The sequence below is a fragment of the Tachysurus vachellii genome, chromosome 15, assembly GCF_030014155.1.
Source record: "Tachysurus vachellii isolate PV-2020 chromosome 15, HZAU_Pvac_v1, whole genome shotgun sequence".
Taxonomy (NCBI): Eukaryota; Metazoa; Chordata; class Actinopteri; order Siluriformes; family Bagridae; genus Tachysurus; species Tachysurus vachellii.
The window spans coordinates 23,205,790-23,221,552 of NC_083474.1; the positions used below are offsets into that span (position 1 = coordinate 23,205,790).

General features: G+C 42.0%; 2 protein-coding genes across 3 annotated transcripts in view; both read left to right on the forward strand.

Annotated features, from left to right (window-relative positions):
* zgc:113691 (uncharacterized protein LOC503529 homolog) overlaps positions 1–434 on the forward strand; it is a 1,587-nt gene extending 1,153 nt beyond the window's left edge. Inside the window, exon 1 of the mRNA XM_060888412.1 lies at positions 1–434. This exon is cut by the window's left edge and continues 1,153 nt beyond it. Coding sequence (XP_060744395.1) covers positions 1–261 — 261 coding nt within the window. The 3' untranslated portion in view covers positions 262–434.
* A 297-nt stretch (positions 435–731) lies between these two features.
* On the forward strand, positions 732–13,230 carry ndc1 (NDC1 transmembrane nucleoporin). 2 transcript variants are annotated; one of them, XM_060888410.1, is made up of 18 exons: positions 732–885; positions 1,887–2,007; positions 2,495–2,596; positions 2,708–2,882; positions 3,360–3,489; positions 3,921–4,029; positions 4,108–4,159; positions 5,256–5,388; positions 5,862–5,954; positions 6,047–6,128; positions 6,716–6,880; positions 7,058–7,306; positions 7,410–7,519; positions 9,292–9,342; positions 10,537–10,600; positions 11,457–11,557; positions 12,063–12,223; positions 12,869–13,229. In XM_060888410.1, exons 1-18 carry the CDS (start codon positions 847–849, stop codon positions 12,930–12,932), a joined length of 2,001 nt encoding a protein of 666 aa, XP_060744393.1. In that variant the 5' UTR covers positions 732–846; the 3' UTR covers positions 12,933–13,229. The 2 variants fall into 2 exon arrangements, with proteins under 2 accessions (XP_060744393.1, XP_060744394.1); XM_060888411.1 differs by lacking the exon at positions 9,292–9,342 and having other exon boundaries at positions 12,869–13,230.
* The last annotated feature ends 2,533 nt before the right edge of the window (positions 13,231–15,763 follow it).

Here is a 15,763-nt window from a genome sequence, read left to right on the forward strand (position 1 = left end):
ATGACCAACAACCAGCGTCGCCTGCTGAAGCTGTGGGAAGATAAAAAAGCTCAGCGTGAGCCACTCTTGCTGCCCGCCATCACTCAGAGAACCGTACAGAAACCGCCGGCTCATAAAGCCGTCCAGACCGACATGTCCATCAGCTCCACACAAATCCTCCCTGCAAACGTGTTCGAAACCAGACTGAGATGGGAACCTGAGAAAAACAGGAACCTGGAGAGAAGAAACATCACATTACCCAACGGTGGCCATTTAAAATGAGACATTAATGACTTTAATCAGAAGTGGGAATTAAACAAAACCCTTTCGGCTACTGAATAGTTTTCCAAAGGAGATTTACATGGACATATTTTACACATCGGGAATTTCTACAGAGATATAAGTAGTGAAATATGTACATCTGTATGGAAGGGTTTAGTTATGGTGCAGTTTATTATTTCATTTATCTGCATTACAACAATAAATGATCTGTAATTATGTTAGTCGTTGTGTAAACATGAGGGAACTCATGATATCATGTTTGTGTTTGATTTCTACTTCTACTGAAGAATAAATAATCAGCAGCTCATTACTTCGATCATCAAAACATTTCTAAAAGAATTTCTGAATGAATTTGTTATGAATTCAGTCTATAGAAGGTGAAGGAGGGGCGGTTTTTTTGGTCAGGCGATATTTTAAACGCCTTTATGTTGGGGTCCTTCCGGGTCCTTCGAATGTGTGGCGCGGAATGTCGCGCGTTCACGCTGTAAAACACACACACACACAGAGACACACACACACAGACACAGATGTAATGTGATGTTTGTGATAAACACTTTAAGTTTATTTTGATGTCATTGTTGTAAAATGTTCTCCTTCAGTCAGAGTTGCTGGTTTATACGGAAGGTAAGGAGGATTAATGCTGTTTATCTATAATGGGCTAGAATGTGAATAGAGATCAGAATTAATCCTTAAAGTCATTAAACATCACATTATTACACATTATTACACATTATTACACATCATTACACATTATTACACATTATTACACATTATTACACATTATTACACATTATTACACATCATTACACATTATTACAGACACTGAGGGATTGTAAAGTTTTTACTTGTAATTTGTTCTGTACTGAGTTAAAGTTAAAATTCTCAGCAGTTTGAAAAGTGTTTATAGATACTGATGTGTAAAGATGTGATTATTATTATTAATAATGTTATTATTGTTTTATTATCAAATATACACACGTGTGTGTGTATGTCTGTGTATGTGTGTGTGTGTGTCTGTCTGTGTGTGTGTGCGTGTGGGTCTGTGTGCGTGTGGGTCTGTGTGGGTCTGTGTGCGTGTGGGTCTGTGTGCGTGTGGGTCTGTGTGCGTGTGGGTCTGTGTGCGTGTGGGTCTGTGTGCGTGTGGGTCTGTGTGTGTGTGGGTCTGTGTGCGTGTGGGTCTGTGTGTGTGTGGGTCTGTGTGCGTGTGGGTCTGTGTGTGTGTGGGTCTGTGTATGTGTGTGTGTGTGTGTGGGTCTGTGTATGTGCGTGTGGGTCTGTGTGCGTGTGGGTCTGTGTGCGTGTGGGTCTGTGTGCGTGTGGGTCTGTGTGCGTGTGGGTCTGTGTGCGTGTGGGTCTGTGTGCGTGTGGGTCTGTGTGCGTGCGGGTCTGTGTGTGTGTGTGGGTCTGTGTGTGTGTGTGGGTCTGTGTGTGTGTGTGTGGGTCTGTGTGTGTGTGTGTGTGGGTCTGTGTGTGTGTGTGTGGGTCTGTGTGTGTGTGTGTGGGTCTGTGTGTGTGTGTGTGGGTCTGTGTGTGTGTGTGTGGGTCTGTGTGTGTGTGTGTGGGTCTGTGTGTGTGTCTGTCTGTGTGTGTGTCTGTGTGTGGGTCTGTGTGTGTGTGTGTTTTAGGTGGTGAGATGGAGAGCTGTAGCCAGTATAGCCTGGTCAGTGCTACTTCTGCCTCCTATCACCTGTGTGCTCATCATGTTCATCAGACTCAATGTGTTTCACCCCACAAACTGGCTCTCAGGTACACACACACACACACACACACACACACACACACACACAGGATCTCAGGTATGCACACATACCAGAAAGTATTCTGTATTGTCTGTCTAAATAGTTTGATTTGTCTCTGAAGCAAAGGAAATTTACAGGATGTATTTTATGCATTGGGAATTTCTAAAGAGTTCTAAGTGAAATATTTACATCAGGAGTTTTCATTCATTTATTTGCATTTTGGACATTTTGGACATCAATATTAGATTGATTTCTAATAATACTGAAGAATAAATAATCACCAGCTCATTACTTCGATCATCAAACCATTTCTAAAAGAATTTCTTAATGAATGTCTTTTAGGAGGTGAAGGATCTTTTAGAATGTCTTTTAATTCAGTCTATAGGAGGTGAAGGAGGGGTGGTTTTTTTTTTCTCTGCCACCATGTTGGGTTCCTTCCAGTGGAATTGTGTGTGTGTGTGTGTGTGTGTGTGTGTGTGTGTGTGTGTGTACAGGATGTTTGGGTTTGCTGACAGAGGCCAGTACACTGTTCTCCATGTTCCTGCTCTGTGCAGCCGTTATACTCATCGCCTTCTTTAACCTGCAGTATTACACGGGTCAGAGTTCTCTCCTACACACACCACACATCATCATCATCTTCATCATACACAGCAGGAGGTGATCAGATTGGTAAGAATCATTTGTATTTCTTTTCTTTTCTTCTCCAGTCATTCCCTCCATCCCTTGTTCCCGTGTGGCTCTGCTGGCTGAAGTGCTTCACCCTCGTCAGTGTGTTCACTCACTAGTGCACTGTGCAGTCGGGATGCTGGTGATGTGGTGTGTGTGTGTCATGGCTGGAGGACGCTATCACACACTCCACACGTATCACACTCACCGTGAGAGGTAACCTTGCACGCACGCACACTCGCACGCACTCACGCACGCACACACACTCGCACGCACGCACACTCACACTTACCCACACTCTCACCCACACTCTCACCCACAATCTCACACTTAATGAGCTACTGTGCCATTATTTATAGATCAACTTCTGCTTAAAATGGTAAATTATTAATGTTTTAAATAATTTGTAGATCTTATTAAACGCTTAATTGTATTTTTTCTCAGCATTTCTCTTTAAACTAATTAGGATTTGGAAAAAATCTTATTTTAGACCAATATATATATTATTATTGTTGTTGTTGTTGTTGTTGTTGTTGTTATTATTATTGTTATTGTTATTGTTATTGTTATTATTATTATTATTGTTATTATTATTATTGTTAAAAGATGATTAAGTCTAAAATGTTTTAGGTTTTGTCAAATACATGACACCTGTCTGTATAACGCACCAGTGTGTATTTCCTCTCTCTACAGTGGCGATGTTGTCGTTTACCTGAACGAGTATCACGTGTTCATGCTGCTGGCCGGAGCGTTCATGGGATACTCTCACAGTTTACTGGGCGTCGTCCAAAACATCCACTACGTCTCCTTTCACATTATACAGGTGACTGTTTTAATAATATTTAATCACCTGCTTTTTATTCTCAGTGTTTAGTCTCCTCACCTTCCCTGAATGTGTCCCTGATGGGTCAGGAGGAATAAAAAACATATTAACAGTAACAAAAGTATTTCACATTTGAGCACGAAGAGCGCGAGTGTACAGTGTACATGTGAGAGCTCTTTGTGAGCTCTGAGACGTCGCGTGAGACGATTTAAACATCTTCTGGGTCTGTTCACATCTATTTCGCGTGAGAACTTTACTGTCATTTAGTTCCTCTGTCTGTTCCTCTGAGAGCTCCAGGTTGGTGTCTGCTCTCAGTGCACTGTCTGTGTTCACACAAATGTTCTACACAAATTCATTTACAAAAAGGTTGTAAAAATATTAGTGTTTATAATATTGGTGTGTGCGTGTGTGTGTGTGTGTGTGTGTTGTAGCAATATAAGTACATGCGCTTTAAAAGCTCTGCCTGGTGGCTGGTGAAGTGCAGCGCTGTTCAGTCTTTATATTCAGTTAGGAACTACATCATCCTCTACTTCCTGTTTGGTAAGTAACTAGGAAACAACTTTTTTCCATTTATAATTTATTTTTTTTGGTAATTTTTTTAAATTTGAAATCTTCTAGGACGCATCCCCAGGACGTGGATCGCCAACACACTGAACGTGCATGTGGACAGGTTTGTTATTGAGCTCCACGTTTTCATGTGTAATTCTTGTGTCCAGTGTTTAACGTGTAATAAATGCCGTAAATAGGGTTGCAAAGGGGCGGAAAGGTTCCAGTAAATTTCAACGGGAATTTCATCTGGGGAATTTTGGAAATATTCCAAATTGGAAACTTTACGGGAATTTATGGGAATTATTTATTTAACTATTTATATAAACTATATCATATACAAACATAAATAAAACATGTTGTTTGGTCATAAGCAGACGTGCATTTAAGGTAATACACATTTTAAACATGACGTCTTGACTGATTTAATTGTAAGTGGAACTTTAATTGATTATTTCATTGAGTAACACAAAAGCGTAATAAACATTATTACGCTTGTAATAAACATCATAAACTTAACAATTGTAATAAACATATTTCCCTATGATTGCTGTAAAATAAAAGCATCCCCACCCTTGATCTCACTCCTAATTTGTTGCTTATTAAGAGTTAATAAGGTAGTTATTAAGTTTAGGTATTGGGTACAATTAAGAATGTAGAATAAGGTCATGCAGAATAAGGCATTAATATGTGCTTAATAAGTACTAATAAATAGCCAATATTCTATTAATATTCATGCTAATAAGCAACTAGTTAAATGACCCTAAAATAAAGTGTTACTGTACATGTTATGGAAGAATGTAAGTACCTGCAGGGGGTTTGGCCTCAATGGCCCTCCAGTAAGCAGTGTGCTGTGTGCGAGTGACCGAGGAACGCAGGGTACAAATTCAACTTAAATTGCATTCAATCTTGTTGCTTTAAACACAATTATGCTGTAAGATTTTTTTTAACTACATTTAAGTTCCTTGTTATAGGAAACTCTGCATTATTTTAAGTTCCCAGTTTATTTCCATGGAAAGTTTCCAGCCTTGAAAATTCCCGGTGTTTTGCAACCCTAGCCGTATCCAAACTGTACAGCTTTCTCCACACACAGCACTGTAGTCAGAGAAGTGCACCAGCTACGTCCTCTTCTTCCTAACGTATCTAATAAGCAGACGATGGCAGGAGAAGCTGAAGCAGCGGTTTTATGTTTATTTACTACTCTTTCTGTCCTCTTCCAGCTCTGTGCGCTCTCTGGACTCGTTCGGAGGACTGTGTGACGTGTCGTTGTTCTATCAGCTATGGATCAGTGGAACCTTCCTGTTGCTCACCTGGTACCTGAGCGTGCTGCTCTTCAGGATCTACATCACTGAGGTACACCATAGAGAGCTGCTTCGTTAACACGCAGGACAGAAGTGTCGAGTTAGTCTGATGCTGATCCCTTTATTTTATACGTCCTATTAGATGTTAGTTTTATCTGATTTATTTAAAATGTCGTTAGTTTTAATCAAACATATTGCATTTTAAGGACCTTTTAATCGTCTGATTTATTTGGGTGTAAGTTGTCTTGTATTACTAACTAATTCTAGTCCTAATTACTCTTTGTCTTGATTTAGTTCTGTTTTATTTCGATGACAAACAAGTTAAAATATTCTCCTTAAAATCACAGACTATAAAAGCAGGTTTTTTTTATTCTAGAGGATGAACATTTGATCCTATAATACTGTGAAAGTGCACAAAAACGTGAGGAACAAAAGGTCCAGGTCCTGTTTATTTATGAGGAAGTTATTTTGATGATTTTATTTATTTATTATTTTATTTTGTCCTAAACGGTTCCCGCTTTGTAGCCGTACAGTTTCCTGGTGCAGTCGTCGTTCTCTGAGGACACAGAAGAATGTCTCCCTAAAGTCCTGACTGAACAGAATGTCTTGATCATGAAGGTACACGCCGTCATTAAAGCTCCCACCTCATGACTTTCTTTAAAAAGATGATAATCTGAGGTATTTAATTGGTTGTTTGTTTGTGGTGGTAGTTTCTGGCGTTGCAGGATTTGGCGTTGCTTTCCCAGCATTCCCCTTCACGCAGACAGGAAGTCTTCAGCCTCAGTCAGCCAGGTAATGCTGCTTCCTTCCTTCCTCTGATATAAGCCCTAAAGTCTTATATGCTAATGTGAATCCGTTTGTATAACACACGTTTTTATTATCCAACACTCCTGAGGTAAAAGTTACTGTTCCAATTGTTTCCATGGTTACTGTGTGCATACGATGTGTATAAAAGTCTTAATATGCTAGTCAAATTCTTCTCCTCATTTAGTAGCTAGCTTGTGAGATAGTGACTGTTTTACAGTTGCCTTACATCACTGTGTGTGTGTGTGTGTGTGTGTGTCTGCGTGTCTGCGTGTCTGTCTGTGTTTGTGTGTCTCTGTCTGTGTTTGTGTGTCTCTGTCTGTGTCTGTGTTTGTGTCTGTGTGTGTCTGTTTTTGTGTGTGTGTGTGTGTGTGTGTGTGTGTGTCTGTGTCTGCGTGTCTGTCTGTGTTTGTGTGTGTCTGTCTGTGTCTGTGTTTGTGTCTGTGTGTCTGTTTTTGTGTGTGTGTCTGTGTGTGTGTGTCTGTGTGTGTGTGTCTGTGTGTGTTTGTCTGTGTGTGTGTCTGTGTTTTTTTCTGTGTGTGTGTCTGTGTCTGCGTGTCTTTGTGTGTGTGTAGGAGGTCATCCTCACAATTGGAACGCTATCAGTAAGGAGTGTGTGTCGTTGCTGAGTGAATTAACACAGCGTCTCATTGCTCATCACGATGTCGTGGCGTCTAACGGCAGAGCGAAACCTTCATCTGAGAGAAATGACACCAGATCGAGCTCCTCCTCCTGCTCGGGTAACACACACACACACATATATACACGCACACATGTGCAGACACAGACACACACCCTCACATACACACACTCCTGCACATGTACTGCAGTCATGTAGTTTTTGGTCTTGACACTAAATAACAATAATAACAATAATAATAATATTATTTTACATTACATTATTATTTCCTCTGTAGTGACCTCAGGGACGGAGGATATTTCCGACTCTCCTCGCCGCAGCGTTCTGATTCGGACTCCCGGCTCGGTGTTTGGTTCTGCAGTGAAGGGTGTGTCCTCGCCCCTGACCGCCCCGTTCACGCCTGATCTGACCGCACCGTTCTCCAGACCCCTGCTCAGCCCACAGGTGGTCCACAGACCCTGGTTGGGCTCGGTCCAGAGTCCTCACGTCACCCGGAGGAACCCCAAACTGTGGAGCACGTCCACCGGTGAGACATCATGCCATCTCTGGAAACACCCCTAACTTTCACAGGGATGCAGCTATTGGTCAATTTAACAGTGACCTCTGTAACACATGATCTTTTATGTCAGAATCGCAGTCCAATGGGAACCAACCGCCGTCTCCTGATCCCTCCCCCAAAGCAGCAGGAGAAAACAAACCCAGCTTTCTGTCTCAGTGGCTCCAGAACAGGAAGGAACAGGTGCTGAGAAAACACACACACACACACACACACACACACACACACACACACACCCCTATCTTTAACACAGTCACCAAAATCTGCAGTAAAAGTATGTTTGAACGCAGGAGAACTTCTGGTGCTCAACGTGGGTGGGACTAAACTCTCGTCTCAGAGCTGAACAAGTGATAGAAAGTGAATTCTATTGGCTCTAAAGCCAACCTACAAAAACCTGATCTCAGAGCTAACTTAAGTTAAAGCTAACCTAGCGAGTGATGCTAACCTAGCGAGTGATGCTAACCTAGCGAGTGATGCTAACCTAGCGAGTGATGCTAACCTAGTGAGTGATGCTAACCTAGCGAAATTAGCGACAGTTTAACTGGAACACTTTGAAGCTACGCTGATTTTTATTTGTTTGTTTTGCATCTCAGGTGTCTTGGGCTCTACTCATTAGAATATTAGGCCACACCCATCAGGACAGTCTTGGATGGTACTCATTAGAATATTAGGCCACACCCACCAGGATAGTCTTGGAGGGCACTCATTAGAATATTAGGCCACACCCACCAGGATAGTCTTGGACTCTACTCATCAGAATATTAGGCCACACCCACTAGGATACTCGGACTCTACTCATTAGAATATTAGGCCACACCCACCAGGATAGTCTTGGACTCCACTCATTAGAATATTAGGCCATACCCACTTGGATAGTCTTGGATGGTACTCGTTAGAATATTAGGCCACACCCACCAGGATAGTCTTGGACGGTACTCGTTAGAATATTAGGCCACACCCACTAGGACAGTCTGGACGGTACTAATTAGAATATTAGGCCACACCCACTAGGATAATCTTGGACTCTACTCATTAGAATATCAGGCCACACCCACCAGGATAGTCTTGGACTCTACTCATTAGAATATTAGGCCACACCCACTAGGACAGTCTTGGACAGTACTCATTAGAATATTAGGCCACACCCACTAGGACAGTCTTGGACTGTACTAATTAGAATATTAGGCCACACACACTAGGATAGTCTTGGACTCTACTCATTAGAATATGAGGCCACACCCACTATGATAATCTTGGACTCTACTCATTAGAATATCAGGCCACACCCACCAGGATAGTCTTGGACTCTACTCATTAGAATATTAGGACACACCCACTAGGACAGTCTTGGACAGTACTCATTAGAATATCAGGCCACACCCACCAGGATAGTCTTGGACTCTACTCATTAGAATATTAGGCCACACCCACTAGGACAGTCTTGGACAGTACTTATTAGAATATTAGGCCACACCCACTAGGACAGTCTTGGACTGTACTAATTAGAATATTAGGCCACACCCACTAGGACAGTCTTGGACTGTACTAATTAGAATATTAGGCCACACACACTAGGATAGTCTTGGACTCTACTCATTAGAATATGAGGCCACACCCACTATGATAATCTTGGACTCTACTCATTAGAATATCAGGCCACACCCACCATGACAGTTTTGGACTCTACTCATTAGAATATTAGGCCACACCCACCAGGATAGTCTTGGACGGTACTCATTAGAATATGAGGCCGCACCCACTAGGACAGTCTTGGACTCTACTCATTAGAATATTAGGCCACACACATATATATAAATTGTTTATTGATGGAGGTTTAACAGAATGGTGAAGCAAATATTTGCAGATGTTTTTTCTTTATGTGCTGAACTATTTTATTTGTAAGTGTTGACAGTTTAATCACTGTTGTTTCTCCTGCTGTAAAATGTTGTGCTCAGGTGAAAGGTTTCTTGGCAAAGCGAGTGCTGGTTGTGTATTTATTTAATAAGGTAAGGAGGTCACGTATGTGCAGAGATACATCAGCATGCTGCATGTGTCCACAGGTGACAGTGGATTAACCTTTAACCTTCTCACAAACCTTTAACCTTCACAATAACCTTTAACAGTGACAAACTGACAGGCGAGTGTTTGTGTGTACATCAGTGACACGGAGCAGCGATTTACTTCATTTGTGTTTAACAAGCTAGTTTTAAACACTTTCTCTTTCTCATCTGTGAATAAAATAACGCTGCACAGACCACGCCCACAATTGAGTAGCGTTAGTCTGTGCTAATCGGTCCTCATGTTAACTTAAACGCCTCACACTGGTCTGTAATTGTGTTGCGTGCTGGATTCAGTAGGATTCGTGTCCCGACTAGCGGAGGATGTTTCTTCCAGACTGCTGTGTGTTAACTAGCAGCGCTAACCAGCTAGCACGTTAGCTTCATACGACTGCTAGCTGAATCACAAATGAAACGACTTCTCAGACTAACAGAGCTCTTTAGTGATCGGACCACGCGGTGACGTACTTATTGTGTTCTAACTGATCATCAGCACAAACCTCCACGTCATGTATAACTACATCCTTTTAGTCTCGACTCGTACAGTCGTGTGTATAGAGGACAGAAAACCAATCATAATAACTGACAGGTAAATAAATAATACTGAAACACTGATGTATTTAAGTTTACTGTATATTAATCACTGTAATAAAAGCCACGTGATTTTTAAGATCGATGAAGTCATATATATATAATTAAATAAATAAATCACAAAAATTATTATTCTCTCTCTCTCTCAATTTATTTATTTTTTGGTATGCGTTATTCTCTTCATAGATTAAATCTCCTCTTTCTTTCTTTCTTTCTGTTTTAATGATCTACAATGATCTGTGATTTATTTCTTGCCCCACAGTCACGTTTCCAAAAGCACGGTGCGTTAAAGGTGCGGTCTGTAATAAGAGATGCTGTAGGAAGTCATTAAGCTGATGTTCTTGTACCTGGATAGAGTTTTAATTAAAGCTGTTTGACGTTGTTCTGGTTCTGAATCCAGACTTGCTCTCAGCAGGCATCAGAATCAGATGACACTGAAAATTACAAACTGCTCCTTTAATTCATTTGTGTCTTACAGAACTTCTCACCTTCACTCTAATATATTTAAAGTGTTGGTTATTTGTTACTTATTCATGTTTTTGTGTTAAACAGCTGCCTGAGGCGTCGAGTCGAGCCCTGTTCGCTGATAGCCAGGCGCACATCTGGGCTCTGGAAGGTGGGAAGATACTCAGTCATTTAAACACAATGTGCTGCCCTCTAGTGCTGGGGTTCAGCTGCGGGGTGGGTCGACTTTAAACCCTGTTCAAAAACAGTGAAGAGCAGAAAATATTATATAAATAGAATTAGGATTAAAACATTTACATGGAATTTTTTTTTTTTCAAAAAGACAAAAGCTAAAACAAATAAATAAAAAACACTAAAAATATCTAAATATAGATATAACGATACTAAAGTCAATAATAAATTGTATAATAAAATATTAATATTTATTAATATTATAAATAAATTAATATTACTATTTATTAGAATTATTAATAACAAATAATAACTTGAAAAAATGAAATGAATAGGCAGCTTTATTTTCTATAGAAGGGAGGCATACTGTGACCAAAAAAAGATTTAAAATTAGTAAAATAAGGAAAATTAAAATGCATCCATTGTGTTTTTTTTCCTTCTGTAGCCTGTAAGAATGCAGCATTTCTTTCAAAGCTTTGACAGAAATACAGTTCAGTAACTAAAAATTCAATTACAAAAATACAAATTCAAATAAAAAAAAAACTCATGACAAAATCTCAAAAAAAGAAAAGAAAAAAGAAACAAACAAAAAGCAGACTGGAATGTAAACACTCTGGTGATTTGTTGATGTGAGTGAACACCAGCGCCATCTGCTGCTTATTTCAGTTTTACTGCCAATTGTCCTTACTAATTGTGCTTTAATTAGCAGTGGGCGGGGCTTAGACCACAGAGAATGATTAAATTTTTTTAAATCTGTTCTACTGACTTAAATCTTTATTAATGTAAGTGTAATAATTTAACGGTGATCTGTGATCATATTTGTAATAATTTTACAGGTTTGTCTCATCTGGTAGCTGCTTCATACTCTGAGGATAAATACGGAGTGGTCCAGACTACATTACCCAGCATCCTCAGCAGCATGCTGTCTCTGCAGGAGGTGAGGGGGGAGGGAGAGACAGGGAGGGGAGGGAGAGACAGGAATGGGGAGGGAGAGACAGGAATGGGGAGGGAGGGGAGAGAGAGACAGGAATGGGGAGGGAGGGGAGAGAGACAGGGATGGGGAGGGAGGGGGGAGAGACAGGGATGGGGAGGGAGGGGAGAGAGAGACGGGTGGGGAGGGAGGGGAGAGAGAGACGGGTGGGGAGGGAGGGGGGAGAGACAGGAATGGGGAGGGAGGGGAGAGAGAGACAGGGAGGGGAGACAGACAGGGGTGGGGAGGGAGGGGAGAGAGACAGGGATGAGGAGGGAGGGGGGAGAGAGATGGGGAGGGAGGGGAGAGAGAGACAGGGAGGGGGATGCAGGGAGGGAGGGGGGTTGATGGGGGGCAGTGGGAAGAACAAAGAGGGATGGAGGGAGGGAATTTTTATGATTTTTACAGATAATATTTCTATCTTCAGCTGGTTGTGTTTTTTGGTGTCTACATGAACATGTTGGTGTTGCAGGCTGTGGACCGTCACTTTAAACTGCCTCATGCCTCGAGTAAACCAGGGAAGACGTCGAACAGTTTGGGCGACTCGACGTATAAAACTTTGCGCTTTGCTCTGAGAGCGACTCTGAAAACCGCCATCTACAGAATCACCACCACCTTCAAAGAGCACTTACAGTAAACACAACACCTTATTCATCTCCACAGCACTGGGGGCGGAGTCTAATAACTGACACATTTTATTACGGCATCTCCCTGAACTGCTTGTTAATGTCGAGTGGGCGGGGCTAATCCAAGAATATACGTAATCATGTGGATGATGTCACTGGTCACATGACAGCAGACAAAAAACTAAGCTACCTAAGAAGCTGATCTAGTGCGTGCAAGTCTAGCGAAAAAAACCCCAAATCAAAACAAACTAATGAGGTTAACGTGCTAAACTAGTGCACAAGAGACAACACAATGACTGAAGGTTGATGTGTGAGAAAACGAAGCTAATCTAGTGTTCGAAGGCCAACAATTGTGAGAGAACGTAAACTAGCCTAGTGAGATAAAGCTCAACGTAACCTAGATAAAGCTATAAGTATAGCATGATGTGTAACTGTAAATCTGTCTCTGGTTTAATTTAAAGTGGAGTCTCGGAGAGCTGTCAGTCAAGCTGCTCATTAGAATATTAGGCCACGCCCACTGGGACAAGAGCCTTACTGTTGTTTTAGTGTTTAATATAAATATTTATCTTGTTTTGTTGCTCAGATGAGTGTAAAGTAACGAAGTGAAATAGAGATTTAGTGTTTTAGTGACCGATTGACTTCCTGTGTTCAGGTCTGTCAGTATTCCAGCAGAGCAGCAGAAGAGACTTCAGCAGTTCCTGGAATATAAAGAGTAGAAGTTTCTCCTCCCTGTGAACGCTGCTCACTCGGACGTTCACGCACCAGCCGGACACGTTTCCACAGAATTGTTGTTCGTCTTCATCCTTCTTCCATCTTCACTCTGTTCTGACTGCGTCTGAGGTGATGATGATGATGATGATGATGGATGAGGATCACATTTATTAAACTTGGGTTTGCTGGCTTTATTTGAAAAAAAAAAAAAAAGAATTCAATAAACTTTGCTGCTTTGTTTTTTCTCCTCTTTTTGCCTCGAATTTTTTTAATGAACTGTTCTGTGAAAAGTCATCAAATATTAAAATAAATTTCCAACAAAATTTATTGTTCATTTCTCTTTGTTCAGCATTTTATCATTTTGTTTTCTTTCTTTTCATGTCTAAATCTTCTGTTTTCTTTCTTTCCTCCCTCGTTGTTTGTAAAGTCCACTAGAGGGCAGCACTGTGCTGTATTCATTATGATTCAGTTCTCTAATGAGCCAGTGGGAGGCGCTGTGTCACATCTGTATGTATTTCTCTTTTTCCTCCTTTATTTGATTACTTGCATTTTTTTTACGTTTGATTATCTGTTAATTTTTCCTTGCTGTTATTCACTTACTTTCTATCTGTCGTGGTTTTTCTCAGCTGTTTAGTTCTTTGCTTCGCTTTCTTGATTTTTTTGCCTTTATTGTTTTGGTGTTTTAGTGGTCAGGGGGCGTGGTCAGGGGGCGTGGTCAGAGCATTATTAAACACACGTTTTGATCTCACTTTATTCATGAAATGTAGGACAAAGTTTACACTCACCTGACTGTAACACACACACACACACTCACCTGACTGTAACACACACACAACTCACTGTAACACACACACACTCACCTGACTGTAACACACACACACACACTCACCTGACTGTAACACACACACACTCACCTGACTGTAACACACACTCACCTGACTGTAATGCGCACACACAACTCACTGTAACACACACACACTCACCTGACTGTAACACACACACACACACTCACCTGACTGTAACACACACTTACCTGACTGTAACACACACACACACTCACCTGACTGTTACACACACTCACCTGACTGTAACACACACACACACCTGACTGTAACGCACACACACACACACCTGACTGTAACGCACACACACACTCACTGTAACACACACACAACTCACTGTAACACACACACTCACCTGACTGCAACACACACACTCACCTGACTGTAACACACACACACTCACCTGACTGTAACACACACACTCACTCACCTGACTGTAACACACACACTCACCTGACTGTAACACACACTCACCTGACTGTAACACACACACACACTCACCTGACTGTAACACACACACACACTCGCCTGACTGTAACACACACACTCACCTGACTGTAACACACACTCACCTGACTGTAACGCGCACACACAACTCACTGTAACACACACACACTCACCTGACTGTAACACACACACACACACTCACCTGACTGTAACACACACTTACCTGACTGTAACACACACACACACTCACCTGACTGTTACACACACTCACCTGTCTGTAACACACACACTCACCTGACTGTAACACACACACACACACACACCTGACTGTAACGCACAGACACACTCACCTGACTGTAACACACACACAACTCACTGTAACACACACACTCACCTGACTGCAACACACACACTCACCTGACTGTAACACACACACACTCACCTGACTGTAACACACACACTCACTCACCTGACTGTAACACACACACTCACCTGACTGTAACACACACTCACCTGACTGTAACGCGCACACACAACTCACTGTAACACACACTCACCTGACTGTAACATACACACTCACCTGACTGTAACACACACACACACTCACCTGACTGTAACACACACACACTCACCTGACTGTAACACACACACACACTCACCTGACTGTAACACACACACACACTCGCCTGACTGTAACACACACACTCACCTGACTGTAACACACACTCACCTGACTGTAACGCGCACACACAACTCACTGTAACACACACACACTCACCTGACTGTAACACACACACACACACTCACCTGACTGTAACACACACTTACCTGACTGTAACACACACACACACTCACCTGACTGTTACACACACTCACCTGTCTGTAACACACACACTCACCTGACTGTAACACACACACACACACACACCTGACTGTAACGCACAGACACACTCACCTGACTGTAACACACACACAACTCACTGTAACACACACACTCACCTGACTGCAACACACACACTCACCTGACTGTAACACACACACACTCACCTGACTGTAACACACACACTCACTCACCTGACTGTAACACACACACTCACCTGACTGTAACACACACTCACCTGACTGTAACGCGCACACACAACTCACTGTAACACACACTCACCTGACTGTAACATACACACTCACCTGACTGTAACACACACACACTCACCTGACTGTAACACACACACTCACCTGACTGTAACGCACACACACTCACCTGACTGTAACACACACACACACTCACCTGACTGTAACGCACACACACACTCACCTGACTGTAACACACACACACTCACCTGACTGTAACACACACACACTCACCTGACTGTAACACACACACACACTCACCTGACTGTAACACACACACACACACTCACCTGACTGTAACACACACACACACACACACACTCACCTGATTGTAACACACACACTCACCTGACTGTAACACACACACTCACCTGACTGTAACACACACTCACCTGACTGTAACGCGCACACACAACTCA